Here is a 17,824-nt window from a genome sequence, read left to right as displayed (position 1 = left end):
GAGAGCTAACAGAACTGACAGGTTGGGGAGTCCCCCTGCCAGTTCCCAGCAGCACCACCTGGTGTCCCCCTCCACAGGGCATAAGGGCCACCAAGCCCTGTCCCCTGTGAGGTGACAGTGGGTGTGATGGGGTTCCTGCACACAGAGGGCCTGAGGTCAATGTCCTTGGGGAGATGGGAAGGGGCGCCTGGGGGCACGGGGAGCAGAGCCAGAAGCACAGACACCATTTTACAGGGAGAGCGGCCCAGAGGCCGGTGAGGAGAGTGTGAAGCGCAGGGCAGGGAGCAGACAGGAGGGGAGGGGAGGGGAGGGGAGGGGAGGGGAGGGGAGGGGAGGGGAGGGGAGGGGAGGGGAGGGGAGGGGAGGGGAGGGGAGGGGAGGGGAGGGGAGGGGAGGGGAGGGGAGGGGAGGGGAGGGAGGGCTCCTTGCCATCACTGCGGCAGTGCCTTCAGGATGGCGTTCACTTCCTCGGCCACAGCTGTCAGTGCAAACTCAAACTGGTCCTGCAGGAGCACAGCAGGAGACGTGAGGGTCCCTGCCACCTCAGCCCCAGGGGTTATGTATGCTGATGTGCAGGGAGAGGATCCCCAGTTTGGGGCGTACCTTGGTCTGCACCATACCGGGCCGCTGATCTCGGATGTGCTCCAGAGTAGCAGCTATGTCTATCTCCTTCACCCCTGGGGCAGAGGGAGAGAGGGGTGCTAGGAGGGGAGTTCACAGGCCAGGCTCAGGGAGAGGGCAGAAATGGTGCTTCCCTGCACCTACCTTTGGCCATTCGGTTCAGGACCATGTCGACAAGGATGTACGTCCCAGTCCTGCCTGCGCCGTCACTGCAAAACACAGATGCTTGGTCCAGGGGAGCTGGTTGCAGTGGGACTGGTCCTGGGCAGCAGGTCCTAGCCTTCAGTCACCCCCAAACGCCCCTCCATCCCCTGCAGTACCTGCAGTGCACGATAATAGGGCAGGAGCGACCCCGGTAGCACTTGTTCACCTTCCTGCAAGGATAAGAGGGAACAGGTCAGTGCCCTGCTGTGCCCGGGTCAAGGCTGTGCTAGGTGTCCCTTGCTGTGCTGGGTGGGGCAGGGCAACAGCACACCATGATGTGGCCCTGGGGGTCCCGCTCATGGCTCCTCCTGCCTCCACATTGGTGCTGGACATGGGATGGGGACCACGAGTGGAAAGTGGGCAGGGAAAGGAGTTGAGTTTCTCAGGTGCCAGCCTGGGGAGGGGAGCAGTGGCAGGACCCCCGGGAGCGGCTCTGGTCCGGTGGGGTGTGAGGCTGGGCCAGGCGCCGCTGGGGCTCCTGGCATGCTCCATGCAGCAGGCACGGCTGCCAACGATCACTTTTGTGACTATGCAACTGGAGCCAGATTACTAGCTGCAAATCACAAAAATGACGCCGGCAGCTGCGAGAGAGAGACAGAGACAGACAGAGAGAGAGAGAGAGCGTGAGCGGGACTGAGAGGAGGGCAACATGCTCAGAGACACCCCCTCTGCCCTAGGCTAGGTCTCTTGCCCCACACAACCCAGGGACAGTGAGCAGCCTGTGCCTGCCAAGAGCCCACCACCACCAGGGACCTAAAGACCTGGGCAGGCAAGTCTCCTGGGAGCAGTCCCAGTCCTGCAGCCCTTGCCCTGGGCTAGCTAGGGATCCACCACTGGCTATAGAGCATTGGGAGCAATGGGTCACAGCCAGTTTAAGGCTGGCTCTGGGGATTTCTTGCACCCATGGCTGGGGAAGGTGCCAGTCAATGTTGCCCTCCATGCCAGCTCAGGGGAAGAGCACTTTTCCTACCCTCCGTGTAAAGGCTGGAGAGCCCTGGCAATGTCAGCCAGAGGTTTCTTACCCACCAAACTCTGTTGAGCCTCATCCCAAGTTGGCCAAAACCTATATTTTCTGCTCTCCCCTCATCCATGGCAGCTCCTAGTCTTGCACCTGGTCCATGCCATGGCCCCGATCCCCATCATCGTGGCAGCGATGTCCTCACCTGGTCCATCAGTGCCTGCATTTGGGATCACGCCGGCTCCCCAAGGGCTGGCACGGTGCCAGGTGGGCGCTCACCTGCGGAAGTCGAGGAGGGGCCGGGTGGTGGTGGGGATGCCCTCCGCCGGCCAGCTGAGGAAGTGGAACTGCGTCAGGGTGCGGGTCTCCTGCGACTGCACGTTCTTCAGGTAGAAGCTGCGCACCAGGAAATCCTCGCACCAGATGTGCTCTGACACCAGGTTCACCTGCCAAGCGAGGCAGAGCTTGAGCATCAGTGCCAGGCAAGTGCTGCACTGATACTCAGGGGGACGGGGACCAGAAGATGGTCCATGCCCCAGGCCGCCTGCCACACTTGCCTCATAAATGTGGTAAAGGGAGGAGCCTTCATCTGGCCAGTAGCGGTCACACTGCTTGACACTGTCCTCGGCCAGGGGGCTCAGCATGACAATGACAGTGCAGCCATGTTCCCACACCATCTGTGGGCAAGGCAAGGGGGTTTCACTGCTGGGGGACAGCCCAGGGGGGAGGGCAGTAAAGCCCCTGTGACCCAGTTTGTGGGCAGCACACAAAGGGACCCCGATGTGCTGGCACAGCTGTGTGACACTCACCTGCCAGAAGTCAGCAATGGTGTGGGACAGCGGCCCCTGCGTGGCAATGTACGCTGGCATCCGTGGGTCATGCTCAATCTGGAGCAGGAAAGGGGGTATCACACTTCATGCTCTTCAGCCAAGGGTTGGTGACACTTGAAGGAGTAGAGAAATACTCCAGGGGTGATAGGAAGGCTGGGAAGGGAGATTCAGGTGCCCCAGCCAGGATGAAAATAGGATTTAACAATAGTTTGAGGAATGGGGCAGGCACAAAGCTCCCATCTATAGCCCTGAGGGATGTAACTTCAGTCCAGCTCCATCCCAGAGTGAAAACCTCACCTGGGCTGGACACACCAAGGAGCAGGGTGGCAGGGCAGGAGTGATCACTCACGATTGGACTGGCATTGATGAAGTCACTGCGGGATGGGTTGCTCTCAGCTTTCAGCTTGATCCTCACGTGATCATCTAGGGAACAGGCCAGGAGACTTGGTGAGTGGCTAGAGGAGCTGCAGGCACACTAATGCTGCAACCAGCCACGGCCCTGAGCGTCCCCATGCCTCACGCCCTGCTCCAGCAGGACAGCTGGTGCCTGGGGCTGATCCGTGGGGCAGGGTGGCTGGGATGCTCACAGGGCACATAGTCAGGATTGCGGTTCTTCTTCAGGTTGGCTTCACTCTGGGCGATGGAGCAGACGCTGGGCTCAGCTTGGTAGGCACAGAGCGCCTGCCACTCCTTGGCCAGCCGGTCCTGGTTGCGGAGGTGGTCCTCCATGTAGGCCTGGGGCAGAGGGTGGAAGTCAGCCCAGCAGCAGAGGGGCAGAGGCAGGGCTGGGGAGGGGGCTGGCTCCCTCCCTCCCGGCTGGCTCACCAGGATCATGTGTCCAGTGGAGATGTCCATGTTGGACTGGACAGGCTCCTCGCACCAGGAGGGCGTGCTGCTGTGGGAGCTGGGGCTGGGCTGTGGGGCGTCGCTGAACTGGGACGAGACACTGCTCACCCTCGAAGTCTCTGCTGGTGCTGCTGGAGCATCAGCGCGGCCGAAGAGAGACTTGGCGGCCATGTGCTGGCGGCACAGCTCCTGGGAAGGCAGCAAGAGCCCTGTCCCTCGGCCACTGTGCCACCACAGGGCAGCTCTGTGCACCCCGAGTGATGCTGACACGCGGCAGAAATGCATCTCACGGGGTCCCACATCCCGCGGGGTCCCACATCCCGCGGGGTCCCGCATGCCACGGGCCCTACCTGGTACTCGAAGGTGGTGTCAGCAGCACCCTCGGGCCCCAGGGCAGCCAGGCGCTCCTTCTCCCGCTGCTTGGCGTGGCGCCGGAGGCAGAGGGCGGCGGACACGGCGATGGCAAGGACTGCCACGCAGGCCAGGGCGATGAAGGTCAGCAGCACCGAGTGGAAGCCGTCCCCGAAGCGGGATGGGCGCGAGTAGGCAGCAGCCTCATTGCGCTGGGGACCAAGCCAAAGGTTAGTTAGTGTGGGGCTGGGGGACAGAGACCCTATTCTGCTGCACATCTGGGGTTGCTGGGGGTTAAAACAGAGCAAGGGTTCTTCCTTCCCCTTCCTGAGGGTGCTGATTCTCCCAGCACCCTCAGCAGGGGCAGAGCTGGTGTCACTGGGGTGAGGCAGAGTGCACCCATCTCTGTGTCACATGGGGAACTGCTACAATGGTGTCCCTGGAGCTGCAGGAGCTTAGCCAAGCCCAGGTAGCAGTGACTTCTGCCTCCAGCACTCAGGGCTGCTGCCTGAGGCAAACCCAGCCTGGACTGCCCTTCTACAAGGCAAGCAATAGCCCTTTAGTACTCTGGTTCCATGACCACCTTCTGCCCAGCTGGAGATCAACAAGGGCTGAATTCAGGAGTTAACGGTGTAGGAGAGGCAACTGCAGCACTGAGACTGTGCCACTTCCAGGGACTTGCCCAACTGAGGCTGCCTGTCCCCTGCAGCCACTGCTCCACAGCAGGACCCTGAGGGAGGCAGGGCGGGCAATATGCCAGCACTGCTGGTACCATCCCAGCTGTAGCAGCCAGGGGACAAGTTCTCCCTGTTGCCCTCATTTGTTTGGACACAGAGCAGCCCCTGCTACCTTGCTGGTAGTGTCTCTAGGGCTCCTTCCCTGTGTCTGTGGGAGACACCCCAACCCATGCCAGCCCCATGCTGGCACAGGATGTTGCTCAGGCCTTGCTGGACAAGACGTTCCTGTCAATGCCATGACTGCCTAGGTCCAGCTAGGGCAGCACAGGGATCCTGGGCCATCACCAATTCAAACCTCCTGTGCCCAATGAGCTGCCAGAGCCCTGCATTACCTCACTGCCACGGCCTCCCATTGGCTGTGAGCCTGATGAGGTTACCGAGGGAACACTGCACCATCATCAACTACATCATCATCATCTTCGTCATCGCCTGGGGATGTCCCCAGCCTGGGTGTCCCTGCAGCCACTGCCCCCCAGCACCCAGCTGCCAACAGGGTGCAGCCAGTCCTGCAGCCAGGGCACCCAGCAGCCCCAGCACCTCCCAGCAGCCCTGCAGCCCCTGGAGGTGTCCACAGAGCCAGGGGGGACAGAAGGGATTTCTCTCCCAAGGCCTGCCCAGGCCCTGCTGTCTCCCTGCCTCCCTACATCCCTCTTCCTCAAATCTTGCACCAGCCCCACCAAGTCCAGAGTCGGGAGGGAATGAAGGAAAAGCACAAGTTGGTTAGAACTGGGAAGGTCAGTGCAAAAGGGGGTTTGCAAAGCTGCCTCAGCTTCCTCTGAGCTCCATCTTTGTCATCTCTGACATCTACCCCAGTTCCTGCCCCCTGCCTCATCAAAAGGCATTGCCATGGACACACTCTGCATATTGCAGATAGACACAGGTTGCCTCAGTGGCCAGGCCACCCCTTCTTCATGGCCTCCTGCAAAGTTCCCCCTTCTTTCCCTCCTTCCTTCCTCCCTGCTCACAACTACAGACACATGACAAGAAGTGAGAAATGGGGACACTGGGCTGGGGATGTGCAACACCATTTTTCCTCCTCAGGCTGCAAACACAGGAGCCAGGCTTGGTCCTTGTCTCCAGCCCCGGTTCCCTGCCCCAGGAGACTGTTCCTGTGGTTCCTCAGAGGAGCATGGGGAGGGGGAACCCCTCTCCAAACAGATGGCTCCTGTTCCATCCCTGCCTCCAGCTGCTTTGCCATTCTCTGGGGACATGATGGCATTTTGCCTGCCTAGCTATGGTTTGTGGGGTGCCCTGGGAACATCCCAGTGCTCGGGTGCCCAGGCCACAGCTGAGATGGGTGTGCAGGCTGGAGGGAGGCAGGGTGAGGATGAGCCTTGAGGGATACAGCCTGCACCCCTCTGGTCTTGGGGGGAAGAAAAGCCTATGGGAACCCCTCTCAAACCACCTTTAAACACTGTGGAGCTTTTGTTTGGGAAGGAGTTGAGAGCCTCGGGCAGGATGGGGCTGCCAGGCAGTGGAGGGGGATGATGGACAGACAGGAGTGGAGCAGTGTCCAACAGGAGTCCTCCAACACAGGACTGGAGTCTATCTCCAGCACAGCATCCCAAACACTGCCCAGTCTCCTCTACTCTCCAGCTGCCCCACAGAGTGGCAGGGACAACTCACTCACAAAGGCGCCTGTACCCCAGGGCTGGGGGCCCCTGGCTTGTACCCAGTGGCAGCATCCCCACTGCCCTATCCCTGCCCCCCTCAGCCCCAAGGATGGAATCCTTGCTCACTCCTACCTCTCCCACTCCTGTTTGCACAATCTTGAGGCCCAGCTCGTGCTCCAGCTCTCCCTTCACTTGCTCTGTGGACAGGGAGGAGATGGTCAGAGGCATGCTCCCCTCCACACGAGAGCCCCCAGAAACAGAGCCAGGGGATAGCTCTGACAGCTGCCCCTGCAGCTCCCCACTGCAGCCAAGGCAGGGGGGATGGACAGCAGGAGCCCTCGCCCCCTGGTGCCTGGAAGGGCACCCCACAGCTGGGAGGGGAAGAGGGGAACGAGATCAGGGGGATGCTGCCCAGCTCACCAGTCTGGCTGGCCACATCTGCCAGGGAGAAGTTCTGGGGGTTCTGTCGGATGCGGAAGGTAAGTGCAGGACCCACAACGCTGCCAGGGACAGGGAGAGAGTGTGAGAGCTCTCAGAGTGTGAGAGCTGGAAATGCAGACCCCCTACCCACCCTTGCCACAGCCCAGTCCCTCCTGTCCCCGTGGCACCAGGACCTCACCTGATGTTGATGAAGCTGGCGGTGGAGAGGTGGAGGTGCTTGGCCAGGAGCTCCAGCAGCTGCACACCAGCAGCCAGCCCCAGGGGCCTGTGGGGACAGTGTCACAGTGAGGAGCAGGGGGCAGGGGTGAGGGGACAGCCCTGTGCTCCCCACAGTCAGGGAGCAGGGACAGGCAGGCTCAGGGAGTCCCAAGCACACAGCAGATGTCAGGTTGGGCAGGAGGTGACACTGTGGTGATTGTGGGTGGGGGTGAGCTGACCCCCCTTGCACACGAGTGTGCAGAGACATTCGTGCACACACACTCCCAGCCTTCCATCCTGCAACAGTGAGCTCTGGCCTTGGTGTGGGCTGGGAGAGGAAGGCTTTGGGGTGGAACAAGGGCTGTGGGTAGAGAATGGATCAGTGGGAGCTGACCCCATAGAAACCCGGCCCTACCAAAGAACCAACAGGTTCAGCCAAGCATGTGAAGCTGTGACAGCTGTTGGTGGGGAGATACAGACCCTTGACACATGCAGACCCCCTTGCATGATCCCCAGCTCTCACTTCTGGTCTGTGATGATGTAGCCATACTCGTCTAGCGGCCGCATGCCCTGTTGTGCCCCACTGTCCTTCATCTCTGTGTAGCTCTTCTTCTCCACCACAATGTTCTTCCCGGGGCTGAGTGCATCCCCACTGTGTCCCTGCTGTGGCTCAGCCCGGGGAGCTGGTGAGGGTGCTGCCTTGCCCTTCGTTCCATCCCCTGGGGAGCTGCTGGCTGGGATTTTGGGGGTTGGCACTGCAGAAGAAGGGGGCACTGGCTCCTCTCCATGCTGCATGTTCCCCTCCATCACCTGAAGGGAGAAAAAAGGAGAAGCTGGAATCTCTGAGGAGAGCCTTGGGGAAATGTCTCCTCCCCCTCATCCCACCTGTGCCATGGCACCTCCTCCAGCATCACCCTGCTGCAAACCCACCCGTTTTGCTGTGGGCACTTCAGGGCCAGTAACACCTGGAAAGGAGAGAGACAGAGATCCTGCAACACCCACCCCAAAAGGCAACACTCCCTACCCTGAAACAGGGCATCTGCTGCCAGCCCCTGCTTGTCCCATCCCTGCACCCAGCTCACCAGAGCTCTGGAGCAGCTGGAGGAGGGTGGATAGGCTGCTTATCTGCTGGGGACTCAGTTCTGGCAGTCCCAGGCCATAGCTGGCCAGGAGAGAAGCCAGTCTCTTCAGGGCAGCATCTGCAAGAGGACATAGCATCTGGTTGGGTGCTCTGCATCTGCAGGGAGACCAGGGGCCAGGGATGAAGCAGATGGAGCAGGTGGGGTTGCAGGGACATTCTGCCCATGGGCATAAACCCAAAGAGGAGGGAAAGTGTGAGCCACGAGGAACTCGTGGCTGTGGGCACAGGACAGGGACAAGGATTGTGCCTGGCTGGAGAACAAGGTACCCGTCTGTGCAGAGGGTGGCTGGGCAGCCAGGGGTGCTTGCTGCTCCCTCTCCTCTACGTTTCTGTAGTCACTGGGGAGCCGCAAGCTGTGCTGGAGCCTGGTGCTGGCAATGTCCGGGCGGCCAGCTTTCTCTCTGGGCAGGGAAAGCATGCCCAAGTCCTGGAAAAGATGCCCCCCATCCATTCCTGGCTGCCCGCCATAGGAGGGCACAGGGCCAGCCCCAAAGAGGGCCTGGGCAGGGACCCGGCCCAGCAGCGAGGAGGTCTCAGAGCTCTGCCTGGCTGAGCCGCTGGGATGCTGGTGAGCACCATCCTGATAGCCGAACTGCAACCAAAACACACGGCAAACCTCACAGGTCCCCTGTCACCCCACGGTGGAGGCAGGGGGTACCCCAGCACCTGCAGCAAAGTGCTGGGAGTGCAGCAGCTCCCTGCCAATCTCTACTTTTCTGCCCAGGAGAAGGCGCTCACCCCCAGCTTACCTTGTGGTAGGAGTAGGGATTGAGCAGAGCCTCCTCGTAGGCCAGCTGGGGTGGGGAGGGCAGCAGGACGTGCTCCAGGTACCGCTGCACCAGCGGGGAAAGCAGCAGCGCTGGGGGCTGCTCCGGATGCTGAGCTGCGGGCAGGCCGGGGTCCGGGGCCAGCGGGGCTCGCCGGGGCTCGCTGCGGAGAGGCAGGAACCTCGAAGGCAAACAGCGCTGGGGTAACTCACCGGGTAAAGGGACACGTCCCTCCCCTATCCCCCCCGATCTGGGGAACAAAGCCCTCGCTGCTCCATTGAGCTCTGCCGGCGCTCTCCTACCTGTCCCTGGCCACCGGCTCCAGCGAGGGCGGCAGGCGGAGGCGGGGGATGCGCTCCATCTCCTGAGAGATCACATACTGGGTGATGCCGTCCTGCCACGACAGCCCTGCCATGGGAGGAGGCTGTGAGACATGGAGGCAGCCTGGGGACCGTGGTGTGAGTGCAGGGGATGCCGTCCTGGTATTCTGACCCTGTGTCCCATGGCCGGGGTTTGACCCCACGCCTCCTCAGCCCACCCTGGGCCAGCAGGACCACAGACAGCTCTAGTGCCAATAGGAAATTCTACCCGACATCCCCTCCCTGCAGGATCCCAGGGACTTCCCCCACGCTCCCCCGCTCACCTTGTGCCATGAGATGCCGCAAGACATCCTGCAGGCGCTGGAGCACGGGAGATGTGACCTGAAAGTAGGGTCTGTCCTGCACGGAGCCCACCTGGCATTGCCCAAACAGCCCATCTGCCAGAGAAGGAAGAGAGCGGGACCGGATGAACAAACACCCCGATGTGAGGCTCTCCAGGCACAGCCCCACCTTCCTCCTGCCATGCCTCCTTGCACTGCACCCTAGGCACCCCTGCAGGGCATCCCTGTACCCTTCACACACACATGGGAAGGGAGAGGGGATCCCTGCACCCCTGCTCGCCACTTACCCTGCACACACACCTCCTGCGGGGAGCACAGCCTTCGGTCAAACAGGCAGCCTGGGACAGACAGACAGACAGACCAGTCAGCACAGCATTCAAGGGGGACTCCAATGGAATCTGCTCATCACCAGCTGCTTGGGGGATCCCTACGCTCCAGAAAAGCAGCACAGGAACCCAATGTGGCGATGGTGGGAGGGGACACAGCTTTGTAGCCCATGGCAGAGGCTCGGTGCCAGTCTGTTCTGCCCCTCAGAGACAAGATGGGGGCTGTGTAGAAAGTATGCCCTTGGCTCTGGAGAGTGGGGAAGGCCTGGAGTTTTTTTGGGGTGATGGCAGTTAGGAAGGTAAGACTGAGGCAGCAGAGACCTGCAAAACCACATCTGCTGCCCTCCTACATGTGGTACTACGAGGAAGGGATGCAACCCAGTGACACGGGAATCCACTCTCCCTGACAGGCGGACCCCAAAGCACGGATGTAGTGCTCTTGGGGGTGTGCGGTGTGTACCTCTCCAACCCCTTCGGCGGGCAGCACTTGGGCAGGGGGCGGCTTCCCCCTTCCTCTCCCCCCCCGTTTCGGTCCAAGACCGTCAGCAGCGAGACGGCAGCAGGCGATGACTCAGCCCCGGATGGCAAGGAATGAACGAGAAAACAACCGGGGGGAGGGGAGGGAGGGGCCCGTCAAGCCCGCCGCGGGGAAGGGGGCTAGTGGGGATGAGGGTCCTCGGAACCCCGGCACCCCCGGCCGGCGTCCCCCGGGGCGGAGGCCTTGCCTGTGCGGGGCACGGGACCCACGGCCGGGGGAGACCCCGGGGACGGCGGCAGCGGGGCCGAGCAGGGCGGCAGGGCCGGCGCTGTCCGCGGTGCTGAAGCGGCGCCGCGTTCTCCCGCCGAGACGCCGCGCTCCGCCGGGAGGGGCGGTGGCCCCGGCTCCGGGAGGCTCCCCCGGCCAGGGGAGTGCTCGGCCGCAGCCGTCACGGCACCGGCACCATTCCCTGCTTGCTCCCGGGGGCAGCGGACCCCGCGGTCCAGCCGGATCCACCCCGGCACTCCCGGGCCGCTGGAGGACGAGGGGCGCAGCAGCCTCGGGCGCCCGGTAGTGAGTCAGCGGAGCCCGGGCCGTGCCGTGCCGTGCCGTGCCGGTGGGCTGCAGCCCTGCTATCGACAGCGACACTCGGGTCCCCGAAAGCTCCAAGCACGGCCCACACGGACCGACCTGGAGAAGAGCGGGTGCACCGGCCCGGGCGGCCGCACTTAGAGGCGGAGGGCGGCTAAAGGGCGGCACGGTCTCGGAGCAAGCCACGCTCAGGGCCGCTGGCCCGGGCTCCCCAACCCTGCGGCAGCCCCGGCACCGGCTTTGGCCCGGGCATGAGCAATCACCGTTCTGCTCCCGTCCCGTAGCTGCTGGCTCTCGGGCCCGGCGGGGCGGCACCTCTACAGCCGGCGGGGTGCCCCGGGTTTAGCACACCCACCGGCCCGGCAGTCCCGGGAGAGCGGCGTCCCCGGTGCCAATGGCGCACCCGCGGTGCCGGTCCCGGGCCGCCCGGTCCCGCTATCCGCCAGGGGCCGGCGTCACCGCTGCACGCCGTGACAGCACCCTACAGCGGCGGCGACCGCGCCGGCCGCGGAGTCCCAGCCCCGCCACTCCCCGGGAATCTCCTTCCGGCCCTCGCGCAGCCCGGGGTAAAGCCGCCCTGCCCGGGGTCGCGGTCTCACCGTGTGCGGCGGTGGCGGCGGCGGCGCCGTCACGCAGCTGCCCGCGGCCGGCCAGGAGGAGGAGGCAGAGGAGCGCCCGGAGGAGCCGCCGCCCCATGCTCCGCTCACGGCCGCACCATGGCGCACCCGCCGGCCGCGCCCCCGCCGCCGCCGCCAACCCGCGCCCCGCCGCGCCGCGCGCCCCGCCCGCCGCCACCGCCCCGCCAATGCCGCGCTGCGCGCTGCCGCGGCGCCCCGCCCCCCCTACGCAGCGGCCAATCAGAAACCCGCGCGGCTGCCCTCAGCGCCGCGCTCACGCCCCGCGCTGTCCGGCGGGGCCAATCACACCTCGCTCCGGGGAGAGGCGGCCGAGCGCCCCGCCAATCGCCGCGTCCCCGGGGGGCGAGCCACGCCTCCCCGGGGGTGTGCCACAGCGCCAGCAGCGCCCCCGCCAATCAGCGCCCGCCCCTTCCCTGCCCTGCGGTCACACTGGCTCCCGTCTGGGACACGCCCCTGAGAGCCGCCCAATGAGCGGCGAGCGCGGAGCCGCACCCTCGTGCCCCGCCCGGCGGCACCGCCCGGGCATCGGCCGCGGGCAGAAGGCAGCCCCCGGCCCGGGCAGGGACCCCCTGAACCGGCCCCGGCGAGCAGCTCCGGGTCTGGCGCCGGCAGATCCGTGCGCACACGGCCGCAGGCTCATTCCTGGGGAAAGGGGCGGCCCCAGCGCTGCACCAGACCGGACATCCTCCCACCAGCTCTCCCTGAGTAAAAGCTGAGCCCTGTCCTCCGGCCCCTTAGCTGGGACCCCCAGCACCCCTCGACAAGGGATTGTGGATGGACCTTGCTCACGGTTCCAGAGGAGAGCACAGGTGCGAGCGATGGGAGTCCCCAGGGGGAGCCACATACATCAGCCCCAGCCACAGTCATGGACCACTCGCTGGTGAGACAGAAATGCTTTAATGGCCCCAGGACTAAACCCACTGCTACGCCCTCCCCACCATGTTCAGTCGACCACCAGGCTGCTGCTGACCGCTGGCAGGAGCTCGAAGAAGCCCTGGAAGAAGAGAGGCTGTCAGGGTGGGCTGAGCAAGGCGGTGCAGGGTGGGGGGACAGGCAGTGGGGGCAGGCAGCATCTCCCAGTCACAGCGTCATAGCAGGCAGCTACTTGCAGAGAGCAGCACCACGTTGCCATAGTAACTCATCGATGACTCAAGGCTAGCACCAGTTGCCATAGGAACTACTTAGGGATGGCAGTCACTGGGGAAGGCTGGCATGAGAGGGGGCACCTCCGGAAGCAGCCAGTACCTGAGCTGCTCCAGAGAGCTGGGGAGCTCTGTGGGATGGCTGGGTTCAGCCCCAACGCAGGGATTGGTTGGGGACATGGGGATGTGGGAGATGTAGAGGAGCAGGGAGTGAACTTTAGCTCAGGATGGGGGACACAGGGCTCACCTTGAAGAGGGTGATGCTCTGAAGCACCCCCGAGGTGCAGCACATCTCCCGGATGGAATGCATGGCCAGCTGGGGGCAGCCAATGTCCAGCACGCGCAGCCCCAGGCGGGAGGCCAGGATGGGGCCGATGGTGGTGCCGCAGGGTGTGTCATTGCGCACCATGAACTCCTGCATGGGGGCAAGACCTCAGCAGCTCCACACGCTACCCCATGGCCTCCCACATGGGCCCTCAGCCCTGAAGGGAGGTGACCTGGGGCAGGGAAGCAGCATCAACCCATGCCAGGGTTCAAAGAACGCTCCAGAGATAGGATACGCTCAGGCCAGGCTCCATTCTGCTCACCAGCCTGCTCCCTGAGGCAGTCCTGGGGCTGGAGCCTCACAGCAACAGGCAGCACAGAGACCCCAGTGGGGTCAGACATGGTAACAGGGGTGGAGCTTGGGCACAGGCCCCCTCTGATGAACCCAGGGGCAGGGCTGCAGCCCAAACTCCTGATGTTCAAGGAGGGCTCACCCAGTCCGGCTCACCTGCAGAGGGACACCCACGCGGGCAGCAATGTCCCGGATCACAGCTTCAGTGACAGCTGTGGAGGCGTAGCGCTGGTTGCTGTTCACCTTGATGACAGGGCCCTGCACAAAGGAAGGCAGGCCTGTGATGGGACCTAGGAACAGTCAGTGGCCCTGGAAACACCCATGCCCAGGCAATGCCCAACATATCATCCATTCTCCCTTTCCTGGGTGAGCCCATTGGGGATGGGGACAGTGTTTCCATGGGGACAGCCCCAGCTCAGAGCAGGGAGGAGCTCTATGGACAAGACTGGGATCCCAAGTGATTAACATCAGACATGTGGCATAGTCAAATCCCATTGCAGGATAAATGTTTTCCATTTGAATGCTGGGCAGCAGCACTGCAGGACAGACAGACAGCAACCATCCTAGAGCCAAGCAGAGGGCTGCCCTCACCTTGTGGAAGGCTGGACGATGATTCTCCTCATGCTTGTCCCTGCAAAAGAGAAGTGTTTCACACTCTTACTCATACCCTGCTGCAACAAGGACTGTCCTGTCTGTACCACCTGGGGAGTGATGGGGATACATCCCACAGGTGGCAGGGCAGGCTGTCAGGCCTGTAGCACGGCTCAGACTACTCACACATAATTGGGGTGCACAGCATGGGCCATATCAGCACTGATCATGTAGGACTTGGCCACTGCCTCCTCAAAGGCTGTCAGGTTGTGCGGCGACGCAGAGATCCGGCGCAACACCAGCTCCGTTAGCAAGGACTCTGCACCCTGTGCACTCTCTGACCCTACCTGCCAAGGATCACCATCAGCACAAGCCTGCAGCACCACAGGGGCCACAGGAGTGTCAGGCTGCTCCCTAAGGACAGCCAAGCAACTTCCTGCCACACCAGCGCTTCCCACCCCTGCCTGGGCCATGCTCCACGTGGCTGTAAGCAAATCCCTGCTTCCTCCACTGGGCTGTGGGATCTCTCTCCTGCTAGGATGCTCTCTCCAATGCTAGGCATGGCTGGGGAAGAGCAGAGAACATGGAGCACCTTCTGGTGCCAGCCACCCCACGGCTGTGCCCCTTGCTCACCTCCTCGTTGTCATAAAGCGCGATGAGACGCACATTGGGCTCCTCGGAGAGGGACGAGGGTGCTGCACATGAGTCAATCAAGGCCTGCAGGATTAGGGGGGAATGGACACCAGCATGAGTGCCACTCCAGCCTGGGAATCTCAGGACTGAGCCATCAGGAAATCTCCCAGGAGAGTTCAAAGCATGGAGGAAGGATTTGTGGGCACACATATTGCCCAGTGACAGCAAGAGTCACCCCTGGGAGCTGCTGGGAATCCCACACACCCAGCAAAGGGGGCACCCAACCCCAGGTCCTCCAACAATCTAGACCCATTCCATGAGAACACAACTCCCTGCAGAGCCTTTGGCCAGCCCAAAGCTGAGCTGGGGTGCACGGGGGCCACGCTGCAGTCTCCAGGTTGTTTCCCCTCTCACCTGCAAGGCGCAGTAGCAGCTGTGCAGGTTGTCCAGACGTGGGGAGAAGATGAACTCATCGAAGGCACCACCCAGCGTCTGCAGAGAGCCAAGAGGAGTGGGGCACAAGCTCTGGGTCACCAAAAAGTACCTGCCACTGGATTCCCATTCTGGTACCCTTATCTCTGCCCCTCAGGAGCAGCTCCCTCTAGTTCCATTCAGCTCCCAGCCTGGCATGCCCCAGGCAAAGGACATGCAGCAGGTAACACGGTAAGACCTGTGTAGTGCCAGCCTGCAGGCTGTGTGCAGACAGATGGAGGTTCCTGCCCTTACTCACCGCTGGCTGTGTATCTGCCAGGCATAGCTCCATCTCCACAATCTGCTCTGGCTTCACCCCCAGCTGGGGGCAGATCAGGGAAAGCAGAACAGGGCTGTGCCGCTCTGTCTGGGAAGAAAGCAGAACTGTGGGCAGGGCAGGCAGTGGATGGCAGGAGAAACTCCTGGTTTCCTTTTGCAAAGCTGTCCCTGATCCTGCTTATGTTGGCAAAGTCCTCTCTCCTACTAACATCTCCCATGTTCAAGCCCCCACCTCAGCCAGGACAGCTCTATGCCCCTGTGTTAGCCCCCCTCCCTGCCCTGCCCTCCCTCCCTCCCCAGGGAGATGCACCCTTCCACACTGGCTGCAGGCAAGGGTGAGAAGAGAGAGAGATGGCTGAACAGATGTGCTGTGTGCCCAACTGTGAGGCAGAGTGGAAGGTTACCAGCAGTCCACAGGGAGAAGCGGAACCTGGTGGCAGGTCCCTGAGGACTCAAAATCAAAGGTGGCAAGTATGAGGTCCTTGCAAGTGTCCCTGCTGATCCCTGGCACACAGCTCACCTGGGACGCAGCACTGCAAGGTGTGGACTCCATAAGCACCTCCTTTTCCAGCTCCTCCTGCACTGCAGTGGCCAGAATGGGAACCCTGTGGGGGTCAGCAACATTAGCTCCCAGAGCTTTGCTCACCTCACCTGCTTGGGTCACACACTGCCAACCCTTCCTGGTGTGTTTGCCTTGCTCCTCCAGGGAATGACTGATATGCCAAATGGAAGAAGAATGCACATTTTAAACACAAATCTATTGTGCCACCTCAGGACACTCCAGTGTCCTTTCCCAAATGCTTGGAAGCATCTCCTGGAAGTACTCTGTGGGGCTAAAAGCCACTGCAGATCTCCCCACTGCAATGAGTGGCTGCCAAAGGGAGAGCTAAAGTGGGGCTTTGCTCTAGCTGGGTCCCAGCCCTCCCAAGGGCTGGCCAGGAGTCGGGGCTGAGCCAGGCCTTACAGGTGGTGCTCGGTGTTGGGCCCAAAGCTCTCATTGATGCTGCGCTGCAGATGGATGGCCAGGTGAGGAATGCGGAGGATGGGCCGCTCCACATGTACCAGGCGCTGCTCCAGGCGCCCCGTGGCTTGGTCCTGAAACACAAGGAGGCCTTCTGGGGCCAGGCCTGCAGAACTGAGAGGCTGCAGCAGGTCCCACTCTGCGTGGGCGTCAGTGACCCAGTGCCAGAGACACACAGCTATCCAACCATGCGTGCCCTAAATCAGACTCACCTTTATGATCACCCTCCCGGCCACGGTGAGGTCACGGTCGAACCAGGTGTTCCAGATGCCCCCTCCATAGGTCTCCACTCCTACTTGCACTATGCCCACCTGTCCCCGCTTTGAGCGACGCTTCACCTGGGCAGCAGCAGAGGTGTCACTGCTGGCACCATGAAGCGCTGGGGAACGGGCAGCTGGTGGGAACTGGGCAGCTCATGCCCAGAGCCTCACTGCTGATGCTGCCAGCACAGGGTGCTGTGAGGGGTTTTCAGGACCAGGGACACAGAGGAGACAGCAGCAGGCAGAGCAATGCAGGGGCTGCTCTGGATGACACATTTGGAAGGTGCAGGGACCCAACAATGATGCTGCAGGGCACAGAGGTAGTCAGGATAGTTTCTGCTTGGGGCATGAAACTGGAGGAACCCAGAGAAAGACTCAGCAGCCAGCCGGGTGACCTTACCCTGAGGCAGGGGCTGTCGGTGTGGGCTCCTAGCAGGCTGAACCCATTCCCGGGCTGGAACTGGCCGCCGACGGCAAAGGCGATGAGGGTGGAGTAGTTCCTGGTGATGAAGTACTGGAGGCAGAGGGGCAGAGGTGAGACGCCCCGTCCACCCCGGCTCCCGCTGCCCCGTCCCAGCCGGGCCCACCTTCTGCGCCGGCCGCACGTCCCAGTGCTCCGTCTCCTTCAGCTCCTGGAAGCCGGCCTGCAGTAGCCGGCTGCGGCATTCGGCCACCACTGAGGGGAAAAGAGCCGTCAGGGCCGCCCGCGGGAAGAGGAACAGGGCCGGGGAGGGGAGCGGGCGGGCGCTCACCGTGGTACGGAGACGGACTGCGGTTCACGAACTTCACCAGTTCCTGCGCCGCCGCCTTCGAGCCCTGCGCCGCCGCCTGTGGGCACCGCCGTCACCGCACATTGCCGGCAAAACCCCGCCCCGGGCAGGGACCCCCGCGGGACCGGGGACCCCGTCCCGGGCGGCACCGACCCGACCCCGTCCCGCGCCCGCCGCCCGCCCGCTACCTGCATGGCCGCCACCGCCCCGCGCCGGCCCGAACAGCGCCCCCTGCTGGCCTGGAGGAACGCGCGGCCTGCGCCCGGACTCCGAACTCTGCCCCCTGCAATCCCCACCCCGCAATCCGCGCCCTGAACCCGGCAATCCACACCCTGCACCCTGTAATCCACACCCCGCAATCCACACTCTGCACCCTGCAATCCGCACCCTGAACCCTGCAATCCACACCCTGAACCCCGCAATCCGCACCCTGAACCCCGCAATCTGCACCCTGCATCCTGCAATCTGCACCCGGCCCTGCATCCCGCAATCTGCACCCTGCACCCCGCATTCACCCCCTGCACCCCACAATCCGCACCCTGCACCCCGCAATCCGCACCCCACAATCCGCACCCTGCACCCCACAATCTGCACCCAGCCCTGCAGCCCGCAATCCACACCCCGCAATCGGCAATGTGCA

At 62.9% G+C, this 17,824-nt stretch overlaps 2 protein-coding genes across 3 annotated transcripts; both read right to left on the bottom strand.

The window, feature by feature from the left end:
- Nucleotides 1-386: 386 nt before the first annotated feature.
- Nucleotides 387-11,486, bottom strand: PTPRN (protein tyrosine phosphatase receptor type N). 2 transcript variants are annotated; one of them, XM_059475909.1, is made up of 23 exons: nt 11,363-11,486; nt 9,656-9,706; nt 9,351-9,464; nt 9,010-9,115; nt 8,690-8,888; nt 8,208-8,532; nt 7,882-7,998; nt 7,685-7,764; nt 7,323-7,609; nt 6,780-6,866; nt 6,581-6,660; nt 6,293-6,357; nt 3,810-4,022; nt 3,439-3,648; nt 3,201-3,348; nt 2,963-3,036; nt 2,593-2,670; nt 2,341-2,460; nt 2,063-2,229; nt 942-995; nt 766-830; nt 604-677; nt 387-503 (listed from the first exon to the last, which is right to left on the bottom strand). In XM_059475909.1, exons 1-23 carry the CDS (start codon nt 11,457-11,459, stop codon nt 432-434), a joined length of 2,883 nt encoding a protein of 960 aa, XP_059331892.1. In that variant the 5' UTR covers nt 11,460-11,486; the 3' UTR covers nt 387-431. The 2 variants fall into 2 exon arrangements, with proteins under 2 accessions (XP_059331892.1, XP_059331893.1); XM_059475910.1 differs by having other exon boundaries at nt 7,730-7,764.
- Nucleotides 11,487-12,279: 793 nt separating this feature from the next.
- DNPEP (aspartyl aminopeptidase) lies at nt 12,280-17,401 on the bottom strand. Its single transcript, XM_059475959.1, has 15 exons — nt 17,373-17,401; nt 17,167-17,242; nt 17,002-17,090; nt 16,815-16,928; nt 16,367-16,492; nt 16,098-16,228; nt 15,654-15,738; nt 15,114-15,221; nt 14,798-14,875; nt 14,384-14,467; nt 13,937-14,097; nt 13,751-13,790; nt 13,316-13,417; nt 12,791-12,958; nt 12,280-12,395 (listed from the first exon to the last, which is right to left on the bottom strand). Exons 1-15 carry the CDS (start codon nt 17,376-17,378, stop codon nt 12,345-12,347), a joined length of 1,419 nt encoding a protein of 472 aa, XP_059331942.1. The 5' UTR covers nt 17,379-17,401; the 3' UTR covers nt 12,280-12,344.
- Nucleotides 17,402-17,824: the final 423 nt, after the last annotated feature.

Source organism: Ammospiza nelsoni, chromosome 7, assembly GCF_027579445.1.
Source record: "Ammospiza nelsoni isolate bAmmNel1 chromosome 7, bAmmNel1.pri, whole genome shotgun sequence".
NCBI classification, from domain to species: domain Eukaryota; kingdom Metazoa; phylum Chordata; class Aves; order Passeriformes; family Passerellidae; genus Ammospiza; species Ammospiza nelsoni.
The sequence above is the reverse complement of the archived record's forward strand: the minus strand, read 5'-3'. Positions and strand labels throughout refer to the sequence as shown.

Bases quoted from the DNA above. Each gene is read 5' to 3' on its own strand.
- PTPRN (XM_059475909.1), bottom strand. From the start codon at position 11,459: ATGGGGCGGCGGCTCCTCCGGGCGCTCCTCTGCCTCCTCCTCCTGGCC. The intron at 9,707-11,362 runs GTGAGACCGCGA...TGTCTGTCCCAG, and splicing joins CGCCGCCACCGCCGCACACG to GCTGCCTGTTTGACCGAAGG. The intron at 2,461-2,592 runs GTGAGTGTCACA...CCTTGCCCACAG, and splicing joins CCATTGCTGACTTCTGGCAG to ATGGTGTGGGAACATGGCTG.
- DNPEP (XM_059475959.1), bottom strand. The intron at 14,876-15,113 runs GTGAGTAAGGGC...GGCTCTCTGCAG, and splicing joins TGGCAGATACACAGCCAGCG to ACGCTGGGTGGTGCCTTCGA. The intron at 13,791-13,936 runs GTGAGTAGTCTG...TCTCTTTTGCAG, and splicing joins GCTGTGCACCCCAATTATGT to GGACAAGCATGAGGAGAATC.